This window comes from Charadrius vociferus, unplaced genomic scaffold (assembly GCF_000708025.1).
Source record: "Charadrius vociferus isolate BGI_N301 unplaced genomic scaffold, ASM70802v2 scaffold32, whole genome shotgun sequence".
In the NCBI taxonomy this organism is placed as follows: Eukaryota; Metazoa; Chordata; class Aves; order Charadriiformes; family Charadriidae; genus Charadrius; species Charadrius vociferus.
The window spans coordinates 6,768,804-6,786,636 of NW_009647856.1; the positions used below are offsets into that span (position 1 = coordinate 6,768,804).

At 43.2% G+C, this 17,833-nt stretch overlaps 1 protein-coding gene across 1 annotated transcript in view; it reads right to left on the reverse strand.

Annotated features, from left to right (window-relative positions):
* CAMK1D (calcium/calmodulin-dependent protein kinase ID) overlaps positions 1 to 17,833 on the reverse strand; it is a 178,888-nt gene that overhangs the window by 115,652 nt on the left and 45,403 nt on the right. The window contains exon 2 of the mRNA XM_009883008.1: positions 13,425 to 13,556. Coding sequence (XP_009881310.1) covers positions 13,425 to 13,556 — 132 coding nt within the window. The remainder of the gene's footprint in view (positions 1 to 13,424; positions 13,557 to 17,833) is intronic.

Genomic DNA, 17,833 nt, shown 5'->3' on the forward strand with positions numbered 1-17,833 from the left:
CTACCTGAGACATCAACATGACAGAGTCAACACAGGAACAGCTTTATAAAGCTTGTAAGATTTCCCTGTGTGTAAGTTGATGCAAAGCACAATCCTCTGTGCTCACTGGCATACCCTTTCTGTTATTTACTAAATCCTCCACAAATCGTCCTGCTAATATGTTTACCTATATCAGCTACTCTAGGAGCACATACAGCACTAAAATAAAACAAATCAAATTATGTTAAAATAAAGTTGTATAGGTGTTCCCAGCTTGAATAGTTATTTAACACTCAACTACAGGGAAAGAAAAACAGTGAAATATTGCCAGAAGTACTGACATCAATCTCCCATTTCAAGAGCAATTCAGAGTGATTCCAAATATAGTTGGTCCTATTAAGAAAACAGTTCTCGGGTAAGAGTGCAAACTATGTCATCATAAGAAAGAAAATCAGAAACATATGCTTCTAATGAAAGAAGGAATTTTAAACAAAGTCAGCAATTCAGGGCCCTAATCATAAATCAGAGCCAAGAGGGGAGAAAATCTCTATGTGCCAACCCCGTCCTTTTGGGGTGAAGTTTGGTGGTGAACTCTCTGCTTGGTCTTCCAATTTCCATAAGGAAAACCAACTTAATGCCAGCAGCAAGACCTAGGAGGAAAAAAACCCACTTCGTAAGATGCAGACCACATTCTCCATCCTCCCACAGAAGTGGCCTTTTGGGTTCCCTTGTTCCAGGTCTACAGCTACATGGAGGGAGGAGGGGACATGGCCAGTCCCTGGCAGATCCTCTCTCCACAGGGTGAATTCTGGCTTTGGCCACAGCTGCCTGGATCGGTAGTAACACCATAAAACACCCACAGTTGCCAGGCATCATGCAGAGAGAGCAGAAAGCTATCCCTGTAGGAAACCCAGGACCCTGTGTTGGCTTAGCTGTGCCTGAGTTACTTGGGCATGAAGATGGAGTAACTACCTTTGGAAGAGTAAAGTCACATATATGGGCTATGGCCGTTTGTTTTGGTTTGGTTTTTTTGATATAGCAATTCAGGAGGCACTGGAAACAGGGAAAGATGACTGTGCAGCTCATCTGCTATGTATAAAGCCCTGAGTCCACACTGCATGACTGCACAAGGCGAAGCCCCACAACCCTCATCGACGACCTCAGCTTAGGTTTTCTTTCCACTCTTACTTTGAGCTGAGATTCTCAAGGGAGCCTCGAAGAGTCACGTAACCAAGTTCAACAACTTTGAATTTTCCTATTGACCAGAATAGCATTAGATCATATTACCCACGTCTATTTGTTAACGACGAGCGCTCGTTTACCCATGCTGATGCCACACGGTTTGGATGCGTGTTTTATGCACCATAAATGGGAAGGACGATGCCTTCAAGACATAAACACTGCGGGACACGCAGCAGCTCCACTCAACGGCAATTTTCTCGTGCACCCAAAACTCACAGAACAAAAAGCTTCAAACTTCAAAGTTTTCAACTTCCCTCCCACTAACCTACTCGTAGTAAATATAAAAGCAGACAGCCATCACCATTACAGAAACATTTCATCTTTAGAATGGGAAGAGCTGACATTTCTATATATAAATGCCAATAAAAACTACATCTTTGTGTGTTGTGCCATGTCCACATATTTGTTGTGAATCACACAAGAGAGCATTTAAAAAATCATGACAAATCTTTTTCCTCTTTGTTTTCAGTTAGAAAACCCCTATTACCCTTTTTAAGAGCAAAGTTTTGAAGAGACGCTGTTCTCTGTTCTAATTACCAAACTTACAGCAGACACAGGAGTGACCGGATTGCCTTACTCAGGAGAGATGCTTCTTGATAAAATGTATGATGCCAAATACTGCTGCTGCATGTGGACTCTTCCGCTTTTAGTGGAGGGGGAAAAAAAAAAAGCCTTAAACAACTGAAAAACAACCTCACGCTGATGTGTATTTTTTGAACAAGTACTTCGGCGTGAGTTAACTATTGCACCAGGTGCCCGGTCCACCAAGGTCTGAATCCATTCCAGTTGCCTGCCAGGAATGACTGCTTAGCTGAGGCTGTAAAGATATATATATGCGTAAGTCCAAAAAGGTCCCAGTTTAATCCCTGGTGCGTCAGTCCAGACAGGAGATATCACAAAGGTATGAAGATATTTGAAGCAGGCTGGTATTCTATTGGTGGGAACCAAACAGATTATATATAGAAATTTTGGACTAATCTCAGGAGTCAGTGCTGGTGTGCAGAAACCTATCTGTCACACTTCACTGCTATGCATGTCAGTTACTTTTCATTCAGTATGGAGCTATAATATCTATTAGATTATTTGCTAATGCTTCCTACTAATATCCACTCTCAAACTTATTGACAAACTTTCAAGAAAAATAAAGCAATTCTGCTATTTATATTTTAAAATGCCTTCAAAAAAGAGCGTATCGCCTCTAAGAAAGCTTGAATTCACCTATGTCTCCTGGAAAAAAAAAAAATCACGGGGAAGTAAAGGAGGCAATAACATGTCTGTTTAATGTAATGCTCCTTAATTTTAATTTGATAAAATATCTGGCAAAGTAAAAGCTAGCTGTCACATATCCTTAGGGAAATTATTTCATAGTCCACTTACTAATACAAATTGTCAGTATTAAAACTAACCCAGAGATTTCTGCACTTACAGAGGTTTAAGAACTGGGCAATATAGCCAGATGTCTCTAATAGCCATAGAAACATGGATGCAATCAAGGAAAATATTAGGCTTTACTTTGAAAACTGGTTTCATTAATAGGTTTAAAGTCCTGTAGTTGCAGAAGCACAAATCCCTAGTATGGCCGCTCTTATTTCACAATAAAAACAATCTATTCTGATTAAGCCAATGCTTTATGAATATAAAGCACAATTAAAAAATTAGGGTTTTTTTAAAAATCAACATTTAATTTGGAAAAGAATTGTCAACACCATTTCTTTGGTCAAACTGAGCCCTAGGGCAGCCCACAGACTGAGTGTCTTGTATTAAAAGACAAAGTTCATAGCTACAGATTTATTTTTTTTTTTTACTTTTTTTTTTCTTCAAAATTCCTGTTGAGCACAAAGAGTTGTATGAGTAAGCATTATAAGAGTGAATCAATATGTATTACAGATGACAACTGCAGACTTAGCTGGCCAAATACCAATTAATTTATGCAGCTGTCAATTCAGGATACATCAGATATATTCCAAACACAGAGGCTGCTGTTAGGTTTAACCTGGTGCAACTAAAAGTGGGATGGAGTGCAAATATTTTCCCATTTTCTTACGGTCAGAGCTAGCCCCTCTCTGCCAAACTCTGGTTCAAGACACCTAGAACCATGACCTTTATGAGACACAAAATGTAATTGTGATTCATCTTCTATAAATGAAAACAGGCAGTAGAAGTCACCAACAGAGTTGTTTTAAACTCACACTGGGGTCATACATCACAAAAACTGTCCTACTGATAACATTACTGGTCTAATTTCATATCATGGAGGCCGAAAATACATCAACTTGTATTCATAAAGCATGCAGCTAAGAGCAAACAACTGTTTTGGACAAGGAGTGCTCAGGAAAACTGTCATTTCTGATAAGATTTGTGTTTCTACCTTCTTGAACTGACATTTTTGGAATACTTGTTTTTCCTCCCCGTACATTCTGATCCACTTAGAAATGCATATTTGATGATTTCCACAGCAAGTAAGATTTGAGCTCAGATCAGCTGCATAGCTTAAGGATGCTTCCATCTGGCCGGATGAATCCTACCTTGCATTTACTTGTTTTCCTTTATGCTGTGCTTCACAAATTATAGCTCTAATTCACCACTCAGATACTCCAGTGTTTTATGAGTTAACGCCATGGATTTTAATAGCATGAAAGTAAGATAAAATAATTTCCATTGACGTGCATGGACTGTGCATGTAAATAACTTACCAGCATCAAAATATGGTGATTTTGTGGCTCCCAACAGTACATCACAATAACTTAATACAAAACACTGAATTCCTCCAGTTAAGGTTTCAAGATTAAGTTAGAGAAGACTGGCAAAATGCAATATGTCAATTATATTTTGACAAGGACATCTTCACTTTGCTAACGCCATGAGACCTTTAAACAGCCTTTTATATTTTTTCCAAATGAAGAAATTACTTCCATGGAAAAAAACTTAGTTTTGTAGAAGGTACTCTAGATTACCTACGAAAAATCTCGTGAGAAAGAACAGAAGAGGAAGTATTGTGCCTGACAAAACCACCCAGGACAACACCTTCAGCAGCTTTTAGGCACCAACACATCCTTGAAGATTTGGGCTGCAAGCACTTGTGAAAAGCCCCACCTAAAACCTTGCATCCCCTAAACACCATGTTGTAGCACTGCTTCAAACAGAGTTGTTGCAATTTTTAAGTCCCCACATCTACTGTGGTTTGGGATAGTCTCATAGCTGCGTGTCCTCCCATGCAACCACTAACCCGCTTCAGCTTCTGTGAGCTCCATAATCCCAAACCAAAGGCATGCGCTTGCAAATTAGGTAACTCTTACCTTTAAAAATGGGTGTAACAAAGACAGACCTTATGCATCCAGATATAAAGCTGAGTCATTTATCAAACTGTTAGATCTTACTAAAGAGTCTTTATGCATCTTAACAATTCTTTCCTTTTAGGTAACAAACAACGGCCCACATAATCAGATAATTGTACCACTGAAACACAATTGTAACCATCTTCCTGAGTAAAAAATACTGGAAAATAGGGTATATATTCTCTTTCTTCAGCTAGGAGCTCTGAAAGGACCCCAGCTTTGTTATTCCAGCTATGCACAGGATGGGGTCCACATAAAACACAGATCTGGAGAGACGCAGACTCTAGCTAAGGCTGAAAAATCCATTCTGCTAATTTGAAAGTATCTTAGAGCAACTACTTCAGAAAGCAGCTGTTTCTTCCATAACACACCAAATTATTTTCCAAGCTAAAGCTCTGACTGACGACGTACTTTCATCCTCTCTGACCTGTGCCCTTCTCCCAGTTGACTCGGGGCATGAAGTGCCCTTGACGAAGAGCAGTTATGCAAAGGAGATTTGGGAAACCATCACCACCCAGGAGAGAGGACACCGGCATTGCCACCCAGCAATTACAGTGAAATGACTTATCACGCTATAACCTACTTGAAGGAACACAACCGTCTGTGTATGCACATTGCCAAAGCAGGCTGAAACAGAAATGCCACGCACCATCGCTAAAGCTGTTACGGAGCACACCACATGTAAATGAAACTGTGTAAGACCAGAGAAGATACAAGGGATTTTGTTTGTGTTTACTATTTCAGAGGGGATTTTTCTCTCTCATTTAATGTATTTTAGGATTTTTAAGATGCCTTGATCTGCTTCCCTACATCTGCTTACATCTAATCTAGCATGAAACACAATCCAGGCAGTCCTGGCTGCAAAGTCTCCCCCTGCAAAGTTTCCAGCGTCTTAGTGATCAAAAATGGTGTCAGCTTTGTTTCAGGTTTCACATTTTTTTTCACTCACATGAATTCTTTGCAGCAAAATGAGTTGCTTAACAAGAAGTCAACTACTAGTGCCAAGGGAGAGCTGTCCCATGCCATACCCACACGTATAGGGTCAGATTCACTTTTGCCTGAAACCGGAGAAGGGCAATTCATCCAGTCTACATCTCCTCGATTCAGGAGATGAGCTCATGCTCTGAAGCTGATGTCAGCCTCCAGGCATGCCCAACTGTCCCCTTACCCTGCAGCATTTTGTAGATCCTGGCTCCTCTCCACCCCTAACCTGCCTCCCTAGCCTGCAACAGTGTCCAGTAGTCAGGGTGGCTCCAAGGGTGGGCACCAGGCACCCAGGTCAGCCCAGCAGATGCAGGGGGGGCAACAACGAAGTCTATCCATGCGAGATGCCAACAGCTATATCCTTAGAGGGGCCCTGCTCTTCCACCACTGGCATCAACATCATTGAGGGCACCACTGGGTATCACCCCCTAACCGGTAGCTGCGCGCCTGAGCACCCCGAGCCATCCTCGGAGCCCCGCAGGGAAGACGGCTTTTTGGGATGCCCTGGATTTGCAGTTGGCAGAGCTCCCACGTGGGGAGGGCAGAGTAAGCCTTCTGCCACCCCAGCGCAACTGCAACAGCATGAGCAAGCCAGGTTTTAACAAGTAAATCTACATAAAAGCTTTCTCTGAAAGTGATTACTTAATATAACAACCAGCTGTCTCTTCAATTCTTGCTGAGGCAGCCTATCTTCTCACCATTATTCACAGAGGGGAAAAAAAAAAAAAAAAAAAAAAAAGGCAGCAAGCCTGTTTTGTCTGTAGGGTAAGCAAAGCTTCAGAGAAATAATGGTACCTGACAGACAGAGACGCCAAGTGCTTTTTTTTATTTTTTTATTTTCCTAACCACACCATTCATTTCTTTACAAGAAAAGAGCTCTTACTGCTGCAGTGTAAAGAGGTAATTAGTCATTAACCCCTCACACCCCAATCCCACAGCTTTTTGTACACAAGCTACCCAATCTAATTACCATCATTTTCATGTCAGCGCTTATCAACACAGTATCAGAGTGTCTCCTCTTCAATTCAGCTGGCCCTGGACTTCAGTGTCTGACCTTGCACAGAAAAATAATTACCATAAGAGAGAATTAGTGGGCACTAGCAGAGCCTCCGGACTGGGAAACTGGAGTATGGGACCAACCAGGCCTGCAAGGGCTGTATTTTTTGACCCAGAGACAGCCATGGCTTGAATAGATGGGTCTGTCCCACAAAGTCACTCAGGAACGTTCATCTGAATTAATTAAATGCCCGAATTTATGTTAGGGCACATTAAACTTCTGCATGGCCAATTTTATTCAGGATTAATGTAGCCTTTGATTCTGAGTTAAATTGCACAGAAGAGTTTAATAAGAGGTAACTAATGGGTTTCAAAACTAAATTTGGATTCATCTTCCTAGAGGCTATCGGGTTAGCCCCGGGGGGATGAGCCCTTACAGAGACAAGAATCTGGGACAGCAAGGTTTTAGGGGAAGTTCGTCAATAGGCTACCTAAAGGGAGCAAAAAGGCCCAATTTTTTAAATTATCCTTTTAGCCTTCGCGTAATTCTTGAGAAGGGGTGATTTTTCCACATTTGTTATCAAGGGTGTCCTCTTTAATGTCAGGAACGGCACTACCTCCTGTCATGGTGCAAAGGGGCCCTTTGACCATCGTCTGATTTATGGGAGAGTAGGAACACCCGCACTTTCACCCGCTTCGGGAACACTTTTCATTGCTGTTTTTTGTTTAATTTCGAGATGGGCACAGCCCTGACCTCCCAGATTTGCAGGAGGATGCCTCCCCACTTCTCTCCCTGCTCCTTATTATAGCAGCAGCTCCTGGCTGTAGGTACAGGCATATAAGGAGCGAAGCAGCCGCCTGGGCATGAATCACTGCCTGAACACTCAGTCCCCCCTCTAATTCCGAGGAAACGGGAATGGAAAGCACCGGCAGAATTTTAGCTGACCTGCTAGAAACAGTTCGATCATGCTGTTTAACAGGAAAAATGGCTTCAGTCTGCAATTAGGCATGGCTCTGATTTGTAATAAGGAATTTAATGGTGCCTTTCCCAGAGGATCTAGGAGACTAAAGAGGAGGGGGTAAGGGTAGGAGATACCTAAATAGTTTAGAAATTATTTTTAAAACCCCTGTTCAGCAGAAACTAGCTAGAGCAGAGTATGATTTGCTAGCTAAACAGCATTTGCTTAACAAGACACTTACTTGTGCACATTACTGCTATTAAGTAATCGATACACCTGGGTGCAGGGCTACATTGCAGTTTATTGTTCCTCCTCTTGCTTTGCTCTGACTCAGCACTGAATCTGTATGATTGTGCAGGTATTACCCAGGCAGCAAGAACGTTTCTTGTGATAAATAGTGGTGAAGCCAAGAAGAAAAAAAAATAATTAAAAAAAAAAAATCAGGCATATTTTTCTCTGTCTGACTCTTACAAAGTTGGGGCTGGTTTTTTTTTTTTAATTTAACTAGAGCCTCAAACTGGTGCTTCTCTGCAGCCCAACTCTTCGCACCACCCACTGCCTTCAGGAACCCGTCTAACAGACGATTCATCTTTCAGCGTGTTCACACCTGCGCAATTACCATAAGTGGAAGAATTTTCCTCTATTCTACAGCAAACAATGGAAAGGATTGCATTTACCTTTCTGCTCTAAACCAGAAAACACTTGCGTTCAGAGCAGGTTATGAAACTCCCCACATCTCAGGTCAAGAAAAGTTTGCGTCATGAGAAGGTGACCATGTGCTGTCAGTCCCCACAGCCAGTTAGTTAATAGAGCCGTGATAGTCCTGCCTTAGAGATCCAGTGTTCCTCAAACAGATTCTAAACCATAGCACGTTTTCCTTTGCAAAAGAAATAAATTTTAAAGTCTAAAAATGACACAGGCCAGCTTCCCACACGATTTTGTGATGAGGTGGAATGTTTTGCCCTGTGCCCAGCTACAGGCAGCCGGCACACAATTAGAAGAAACAGCAATCCTTGTGCAACCACGCATCATCAGGGCACTAATAGAAGATGTTAAGAAAACTCTCCTCGTGATGTGGTATCAAGCACAGGTGACTTTCACCCAGCTCTGAAGCATCCCTTTAGGCCTAAGTTCAGCAAGGTGAGCTCAACCTGAGCTCACTGGTGTCACTGGTACGAATAACTGTCTGAAATTAGGCACATGCTTAAACATTTTGTCGGGCTCAGGCTTCTGGATTAACTGCAGACTTAGTGTCTCCCGGCACTGCACTCGACAGCGAGCTCCTTCCCACTCCGTCCCCACCCATCTGAGTCTTCGGGGAATGTTGCCATGGATTTCCATGGGACACAAAAGAGTCCATATTGGAAGAACCCTGTTAAGGTTGCTAGGCGTAAATATTGACTTAACGGCTCTTCCGCCTTTTTTCTTTTTTAAGAACAGATTTGTTGGCCATGGCTGGAAAAATAAAATGATGGAGTATGCATGATTCACTCTGGCAGTCACACAAACATGCAGATCAGTTGGCTGGCAGCTCGCTCCTCTGTTAGCAGAACATCGCTTCTAAAATGTGTCATTTCGTTTTGGCAGCAAGAGCATCCAGGCCCGCAGACAGAGAGATAAAATCTCCTACCTTCCATGTACTTCACATGGGGACCGCTGACCTTCCCCAACACACAACATTTGATTAATACTTCCAACAGCTTTTTAGTTGAGACACACAGAAGGACTGATGGGATGCTGCAATCGTTCCACACTAAAAGCCGAGCCCAGAGATCTCCCTACTTGGGCCCACTCTCCTGGGTCTGCTGACATGAGAAAGGACTGCAAAATGAACTGCAGGTAAAACTTTTTATCCAAAAGTCTTTCGAAATAAAGGCTGTTTCACAGACAATAAATATTGAGACAGAAGATATTAAAGGTCACATGGGAAGTCAGCAAGCAGCAGAAGTGAGAGGGGACCCCAGGGTTTTGATCATTGGGTTCATGCTTTCATCAGCAGGTTCTGCATCCTATAGTACTCCATGCACAGACTTAATCCTGAATTTAAAAAACATCATTATTTAAAATATGACTTCAACACATGACATCATCCAAATCCTTTTCCATATTGATTCTGCTAGATCTGTAAGATTTGGCAGGACGGGCAGGGGGACAAACCTCCTCCAGGGCAGTCTGAGAGGACAAAGTGTATGTGATACTTGTTTGTACCAGTCCTGAACACAGCCAGCACAAACTCTGATTGTCCCTAAAAACCTGCTCACCACACACAGGGCCACAAGCAGCTCATCTAAGAGCTGGCAGAGGCCACAGGGAGTATATTCAGGATGCCCCAGTAGACCCCCATTTGACATACAACCAGGGGAACTCAAGAAGAGTTGCATTTCACAGCACTCGGCAGACGTCTGCTAGAAAGCAAATACCTCTTCAGGAGGAAGACAAAAATCTAATAACTGAATGTAGGAGGAGAAAGTCCAGTGTCAGACAAGAGATCCTTCTCTAAAGGATCACAAGGAGTTTGCTTGATTTTCAGCTTGGCAGGGTGTGCTTTGGGACTTCCATTCCATTGGGGTTTAAACACCCCCAAAAGACATCGTCTAAAACCAGAAAGGCAGAGCAGGATCAACACGTGCATATTTATATTTGCTTTGCATCCATCCGCTGTGGTGCTACACCTTCCTCTCATGGAATGGGGACCAATTCCTCCCGCCAGGCATCCTCTGTGCACATCCCCTTCAGAAGCAGGGGTTTGGTGGATGGCATGTTAAGGCACCGGCACCTCACAGCCATGCAGGGCAGCTTGGGGCTCTGGCACCCTACCCAGTAATTAGACAACATGCAAACTATCCATACCCACTCAGTATTAAGCTACCAGAAACACAAGCAAGGACACTTAGATACCTTTGGAGCTTAGCAACAGCTGCTCAGGATCCACTCTACCTCTCTCGAATCTATTCTTACTGACAGCTTTTGAAGCAGAGAATACATTGAACAGAGAAACAGGTTGATATCCCCTCTCCTCAACTGTAGGCGGATCCAGTTTGTTATTTTCTAAGCGTTTCCTTGGTGGCACATACAAATTCAATACTATGTCTGCTAGCAGAGATGTCTATTTTCAGAATAAATACAATGACATGCAAAGTTTGGATTAGCAACAGCTAAGTAGAAGACATCAGGAGATAAAAAAGGAAAAATCTCTCTTAAGGTTCTAACGTGCATAGGACAAGAGACTGAGTAGATCTAATTGTATGAAATTAAGGAATTTTCCACCCACTCACTCCCCTGCCCTTGCAGCTGGAATAGCGCAGCCTGGGTGCTGCCTCCTGGTTTCTCGGGAAATTGTTTGCAGAGAACAGAAACGTTTCACAGCACAGAAGCAAGAAATAACCTCAATGATTTCTCTGCCCTACTAGCCTAGAGTCAAGGCTGATGCACAGCAATCCTTACTGCATGCCAATATTGCTGCTTTCATACCCACACATGAGTATCAGGGGACAGACCCATATAAAGAAAGGCTTTTTCAAGTTGCCAGTTATTGCCTGGTTATGGAGACGGCAATGGTTGAGCTTTATGACTGGTTCTCAATAACACTACGCAGCAAGCCAACACTCTGCATTTATCACCAGGTTTACACGGTACTGACCTGATATGGGTACAGCGATTCGAAGGCAATGGCAACAAATGTCTGTAGCTGTTTGGACCCCCACTTATGTCCTTCCACTCAAAAGGATCCCCTCTGCCTACTGAGATGGCTGAGCTTGCCCTTGAACCTGCTCCTTTGGCTTAGGCTGCCCGAGCATTTAGTTCAGAAATATCTAGTTAGTTTTAAAGATTTAGGATCAGTTTTGTCACGTGGTGCCCAGGCGACCAGCCCGATATCAGCTTCTACATGACCAAAAGCTGAGGCAAGAAGCTCCACTAGGGACAGCTGTGCATGTACTATACTATATAATTGTACTGCCTTTAATTCAATGAGAAGAGAAGATATTTTTAGAAGTTTAAAACAAGTTACAATCCTAAAGTGACCAATCTCGTTCCATTACCTATAAAGAAAGTCAAGGGTGACAAGTTGGTATGGCTTCAAGTTGCGCCAAGGGAAGTTTAGGTTGGATATTAGGAAGAATTTCTTTACTGAAAGGGTCATCAGGCACTGGAATGCATTGCCTAGGGCAGTGGTCAAGTCCCCATCCCTGGAGGTATTTAAGGGTCATGTAGATATAGTGCTCAGGGACATGGTTTAGTTGTGGGCTTGTCAGTGTTAGGTTAATGATTGGACTAGATGACCTTACAGGCCTTTTCCAATCTAGGAAATTCTGTGATTCTGAGTTCATATCCAAGTGTCTCAAGTCAGGTGAGATCAATCCTACCTTCAGGACATAAGATGAGGAAGAGGTAAGGATCAAGCCTCTAATGACTACACTGATTTCATAGCAGTCGTGAGCTAACGTTTTCTATCCATGCCTTCCAGCCACGTACAGGAAAAAATACACACCATAGACAACCCTGATAAAATAGAAGTTACCCTAGAAAGTCACTTCCAGAAGTGGCAGAGCTACCTCTCCATGGTACAGGTTACCACTATCTCCTATAGAAAACAAATAGCATGCCATAATTTTAGAGCAATTATTATACAGACTATTTTAAGCACTTGGAAATAATAACCCTGGTTCTACTCTCTTCAAAGCCAGTGACCCAACTGCTGACATTATTAGTGGATAAGGTCTTTTTAGGGCATCAAAGGCTTTACTCCAGCCTAACTCCACTTCTTTCCCACCTTGCAGTCATCTGGCTCTATTAATACATAAGAAAGTGGAGTGGAGCCCCTCAGGGGTCAGTATTGGGACCAGTATTGTTTAACATCTTTGTTGGCGACATGGAGAGTGGGATTGAGCGCACCCTCAGCAAGTTTGCCAATGACAACAAGCTGTGTGGTGCGGTTGACACGCTGGTGGGGACAGATGCCATCCAGAGGGACCTGGACAGGCTCGAGAGGTGGGCCTGTGCAAACCTCATGAAGTTCAACAAGGCCAAGTGCAAGGGGCTGCACATGGGTCAGGGCAATCCCTGGTATCAATACAGGCTGGGTGGAGAATGGATTGACAGTAGCCCTGAGGAGAAGGACTTGGGGGTGTTGGTGGATGAGAAGCTCACCCCGAGCCAGCAATATGTGCTTGCAGCCCAGAAAGCCAACCCCATCCTGGGCTGCATCCCCAGCAGCGTGGCCAGCAGCGCGAGGGAGGGGATTCTGCGCCTCTGCTCTGTTCAGACCCCACCTGCAGTACTGCGTCCAGCTCTGGGGCCCCCAACATAGGAGAGACATGGACCTGTTGGAGCGGGTCCAGATGAGGCCTGCAGCACCTCTCCTATGAGGACAGGCTGAAAGAGTTGGGGTTGTTCAGCCTGGAGAAGAGAAGGCTCCAGGGAGACTTTATAGCAGCCTTCAGTATCTAAAGGGGCTACAGGAAAGATGGGGAGGGGCTCTTTATCAGGGAGTGTAGCAACAGGACAGTTTTAAACTGAAAGAGGGTAGATTTAGATTAGGTATTAGGAAGAAATTCTTTACTCTGAGGGTGGTGAGGCACTGGCACAGGCTGCCCAGAGAAGCTGTGGAGGCCCCATCCCTGGAGGCGTTCAAGGCCAGGCTGGATGGGGCTTTGAGCAACTTGGTCTGGTGGGAGGTGTCCCTGCCCATGGCAGCGGGGGTTGGAACTAGGTGATCTTTAAGGTTCCTTCCAATCCAAACCATTCTATGATTCTATGAAAACCAGAGGATTTCTCAAAGCATTTTCAGCATCATTTAAACTCAGGTGATCTTGTCTGCCCGTGATGGGCTAAACAAACTGTCAGTCACACTTGTCAGTTACTGTTGTTGCTCCTTAAAAGCAGGAATCCAATTGAAGCGAAGAAGCAGAAATGAAGGTCTGATACTTACTTTCTCAGGACAGCAATTTCATTTTCTATGCTGCTTTCCTTTCCCTTCAGTGCCTTCTTGGGAATGCACTTGACTGCAAAGAGTTTCCCACTTGCTCTCTCTTCAGCCAAAACAACTTCAGAGAATGCACCCCTGAAAGAAGAAAAGAAAAACACTGGTTTTAAGTGGTGCCTTTTCTTTGGAAGATATTAACTGAAACATAACCATTGAATATAGTTATTCTGGTGCCTTTTGATAGCTGCTGTTGTTAGCCATAGCAGTGGCATTATGAGCATCTTTCTTTGCCTTTACAAACATACACAGACATTCACATTTATGTAAAACATTAAAGGCTTACCAAATACAATTTTAATAAAGAACCATAGTCCAGCAGAGGGATGAGCAAAGCTTGAAAACCAGAAAGTACCATTTCCACACACAGGGGCATGGACTGTTGTCCAGCTACTGATTTAATGGATGATGTACTTTTTCCCTTCCTGAAGTTTTAGGATGTTTAATTCACACAGCAGTACAAAGTCTCTAGGACTAACTGATGTACCAGTGCCAAGAGTACTCCCAGTTCCTCAGTGACCACAAGAGGTCAGGGCCTTCGCTTTGGTCCTCCCTGGCAGCGCAGAACATCTCCTCACCGTTGGCTCAACCCTGACTCAGATGGGGAAGCAGCGTCAGGATTTCTCTATGTACACAGAGTTATTCCACAACACAAACCACTGTGTGTAACCGCTAAAGCCAAAGAATCGGATTAAATCACAAGTCCAAACGTCAGCCTTAACAGAAGCCTCCCTACGGTTACCCCAGAGAGGATTACACAAATAAAGAAACTTCATCACAGCAGCCCGTCACTAATAGCCAAGAGTGGGCAGTGCTTCTCCTTCATTAGATTATTCCATAACTGTGTATTATTTCTTGCACTCTCATCCCTTCCTCCAAAGCATCTGGACCTTACTAGGGTGAAGCCAGGAAAATGTTACAGTCAGCACTATATACACTTTTTTTTTCTGTTCTTAGACTGTTTTCTGAGCATTTGAGCATCACTCAGACACTGCTGGTCTGGGTGCACCTTTGCTCTGGCACACTGGGACCACTCATGTTCCAGTGTTTGGTACTGGTTTAGCAGCGAGACACTGGGCAAGAGAGCATTGGCCTGATGAGAAACAGCAAATCTCTGCTCATATGCACCAAAACCTCCTCCTGAAGCACCCGCTTTGTCCAACAGACATCGAAGCCAAGCACTTGTCTAACCAAATCACGCCTGAAGGATTCACCAGCTGAAAGATCATATTTTATTTAGACAAAATAAAAAGAGGTGGACATTTTTCCTTCATCTCCACCCCCCACCCCCCATCAGTAGATTGTTCTGCTCTCCTACATAGCTCTCTGTGAGGAGAGCCCAACCACGCTCTGCCCCACTCTTAAAACATTAATGCTTGATCACAGCCTCATTTGGTACCACCAACTTTCTCCAACTTTTATTCCCCACAACTACTGCTTATCTAGGTGTTTGTGGATAAATAGAAGTGTTTCCTTTCCTGGCCAGGCTCTTCCTTTTTAAGTCATGCACTTCGATGACACAACCAAGCGCCTGCGACCTCACCAACGGTTCCTGAGTTGCTAAACAACCAAATGAATCATTAAGCCAGTGGATAAGTGGATAAGCAAAAGGAAGAGACTGCTGCTTTGGAAAGAAAGCGCCTGTTTACCCAGAAAGGTTTTTGTAGCCAGCAGGGATAGGGAAACGGCAACGGGAAGTTTAGTAATGGATTAAAAGAGACTTTTGAAAACTGTTACAGCGGATATTTGACAGCCTGTCTACAGTGGTAGTGACCCTCTGAACCAAAAATGTTTTGCCTCAATTTGGACAGCGGTCCAGACTCTGACCACATTTATATCACTCTAAGTAAAGGAACGATTCACTGTTTTCCGCTCTGTGTATAATCTACCATGCCACGTCAGAGCATCACAGGCTCCAATTTAGAGTCCACACAATTGGTCCTAGTGGCTTGCGCAATGAAGAAATCGAGCCACCCAAAGTGTTTTTAAAGACCAATTCTTTGCTTTCCTATTATCAACAGTCCTAGTCATTTGATTCACCAAATGGAGTTTTCACCCTGACCCTCGTGCTTGGGACAGCCAGACCAGAACTGCAATAAAATCCTTTTACTGGAAAGCCCTAAGACCTCTCAGTGCCTATCATCTTTGGTTGCAGACCAGGGTGCTCAGAAACTCACAGCACTGCTCCCAGCTGTATTTCGTGAACCCCTTAAGTCCCATCTGCTTAAGCTTTCAACACTGCACTTCACTCCAGCTGTGTCTTGAACAAGCTTTTTGCCTTCAGTTAAATGCTGTTAAAAGCAGCATATTTGCATCACTCGTTTACTGATCACACAGCTCTCCCAATGTTTATGATATTATAAAAACACAGAGAGCTCCCATCCCAAGCTGGATTTCACTGCCATTCTGACAACGAAATAAAGGAAATCCCTTTATATCCCTCTACGCAATAAAGCCAGCTTTGGGAAACACCTCTATTTCAGCTGGCTTCATCGTTTTGCTGGGTTTCTTTCTCCACTTACCAGGACAGCCATAGAGCCCAATGGTTGGAAAGAGCCTCTGTGAATTTAAATGAAATTTTTTAGGGAGCTCCGAAATACTCATAAAAGCCAATTCCATATCTCCTTAACAACCTTTCTCATTAAAGCATGAAATAAGCTGAACCTCAGCTAAAGCGCTCGCTCACATGTCAAGCCTGGGCACTGACAGGGCACTTTATTACATCGAGTTTTATATGAGGCCATGGCATGAAATCGCTGGTGCTGGGAAGAGCCCCCGAGCAATGGCGGGGAGAGGGGGCGGGAAACGCTGGGGTGGATCTGCCGGGAAGGCAGGAGGGAGATATGACCGTCTGCACTGTCCTGTGCACTATACATGCTGCTGCGTTCACAGAGCAAGGAGAGGAAAAGCAACAAGGCAATGGACAAAAGAAAAGATCAGTGAAGTGCTAGAAGGAAAGAGAAGGGAGGGCACAAGTGCAGACATGGATCAAAGAGTTAACCACAGACAGAGAGGAACGAAGGGTATAGGACAAGAAGAAATGGTAGCAGGGAGCATCGGCAAGGAAAAGGCAGCAAAGACACTCCCGGAGTCTGCCAGAGTCAGGGGAGAGTCAGAAATAATAGTGTATAGATTGGCAAGCAATTAGCATAATTTCAAACACACAGATGAATTCATCCACCCTGAACCATCCAGTCCAGCCCCCACCAAACCCCTCTTGACTCATGCATGAATAGATAAATACCAGAGAGAAAGTCAGAAAGACAAGGCTGCTCATTTTCTTGCTAACAGCAATATATCCTACAGCAAATTCTCCGCCTCCTCAAAAAAGTTCCCCAGAACTACCGAGCTGGCAGGCTCGCTAAAGATTTTTCCCCCAAAGAATTAATGTGCCCTTTAAAATCAAGACATTAATGAAGGAACTGATTTATCTCTAAGAATTTATCACGATTCTTTATTGGGGATTAAAAATTAATTGTGTACAAAGTCCTATAAAAATGTTTGGTTTTGGAAAACGTTGCATTTTATACCATCAAAGTGACAGGACACGGTTTCCTCGTCCTGCCTGGAGATTACAGCAAACAAATAGAAAAACATCATGGTTTTGAGGAAGTAGGACAGCAGTGGAAATGGGTAAGCAAGAAACTCCTGCAAAATTAAACCACCTTTAGCTGCCGAGATACATGTGCGGCAACTGAACCTATTTCTGAAAGTTTTGACCATGTTATCATTTACCCTAGAGGGTCAACTCCATTCAAACTTCTAATTAAGGCATGGAATAATTTTATGATCTAGATCATTTTTATATGAACTAGGAACAAGGTAAGAAGAACAAAAAGAGGTTACATGACCTGATGTGTCACACTGAGATAACGCCAAATTCTAGAGGGTGATTGAGATGTTCTGACTCCTCACCCCTTTGCACACATCTGGACCATGCAGGACCCTATGAGAAGTCAATCTTTTATAGTTTTAATTTTTTAAACTATTTCTCATCCACTTATTTTCTTTAATCTAGATTTAAAGATTAGGATTTCAAGATTATCGTTGGAATACAAATGGCATATCAAACAGACTGGATTTTCTATTAGAAAACAAGGGCTGCAAGACTAGGCTATCCTGCAAATCAAAGCAAAATAAAGGCCAAATAACTTTTTCCTTCATCTGTTTGAACTATAATTTAATATGAACACTTAATTTCTGAAATACAATGAACAACATATACTTTGACAGCAAATCTGTTCTCATTCATCAAAAAAATTGCTGTCACAAAAATACTGACAAAATGAAGACAAAGAGTTGATGGAGGGATAAAACTTAATGTTCTCCATTTGCAGAGACCTCCATGTTGAGCAGTT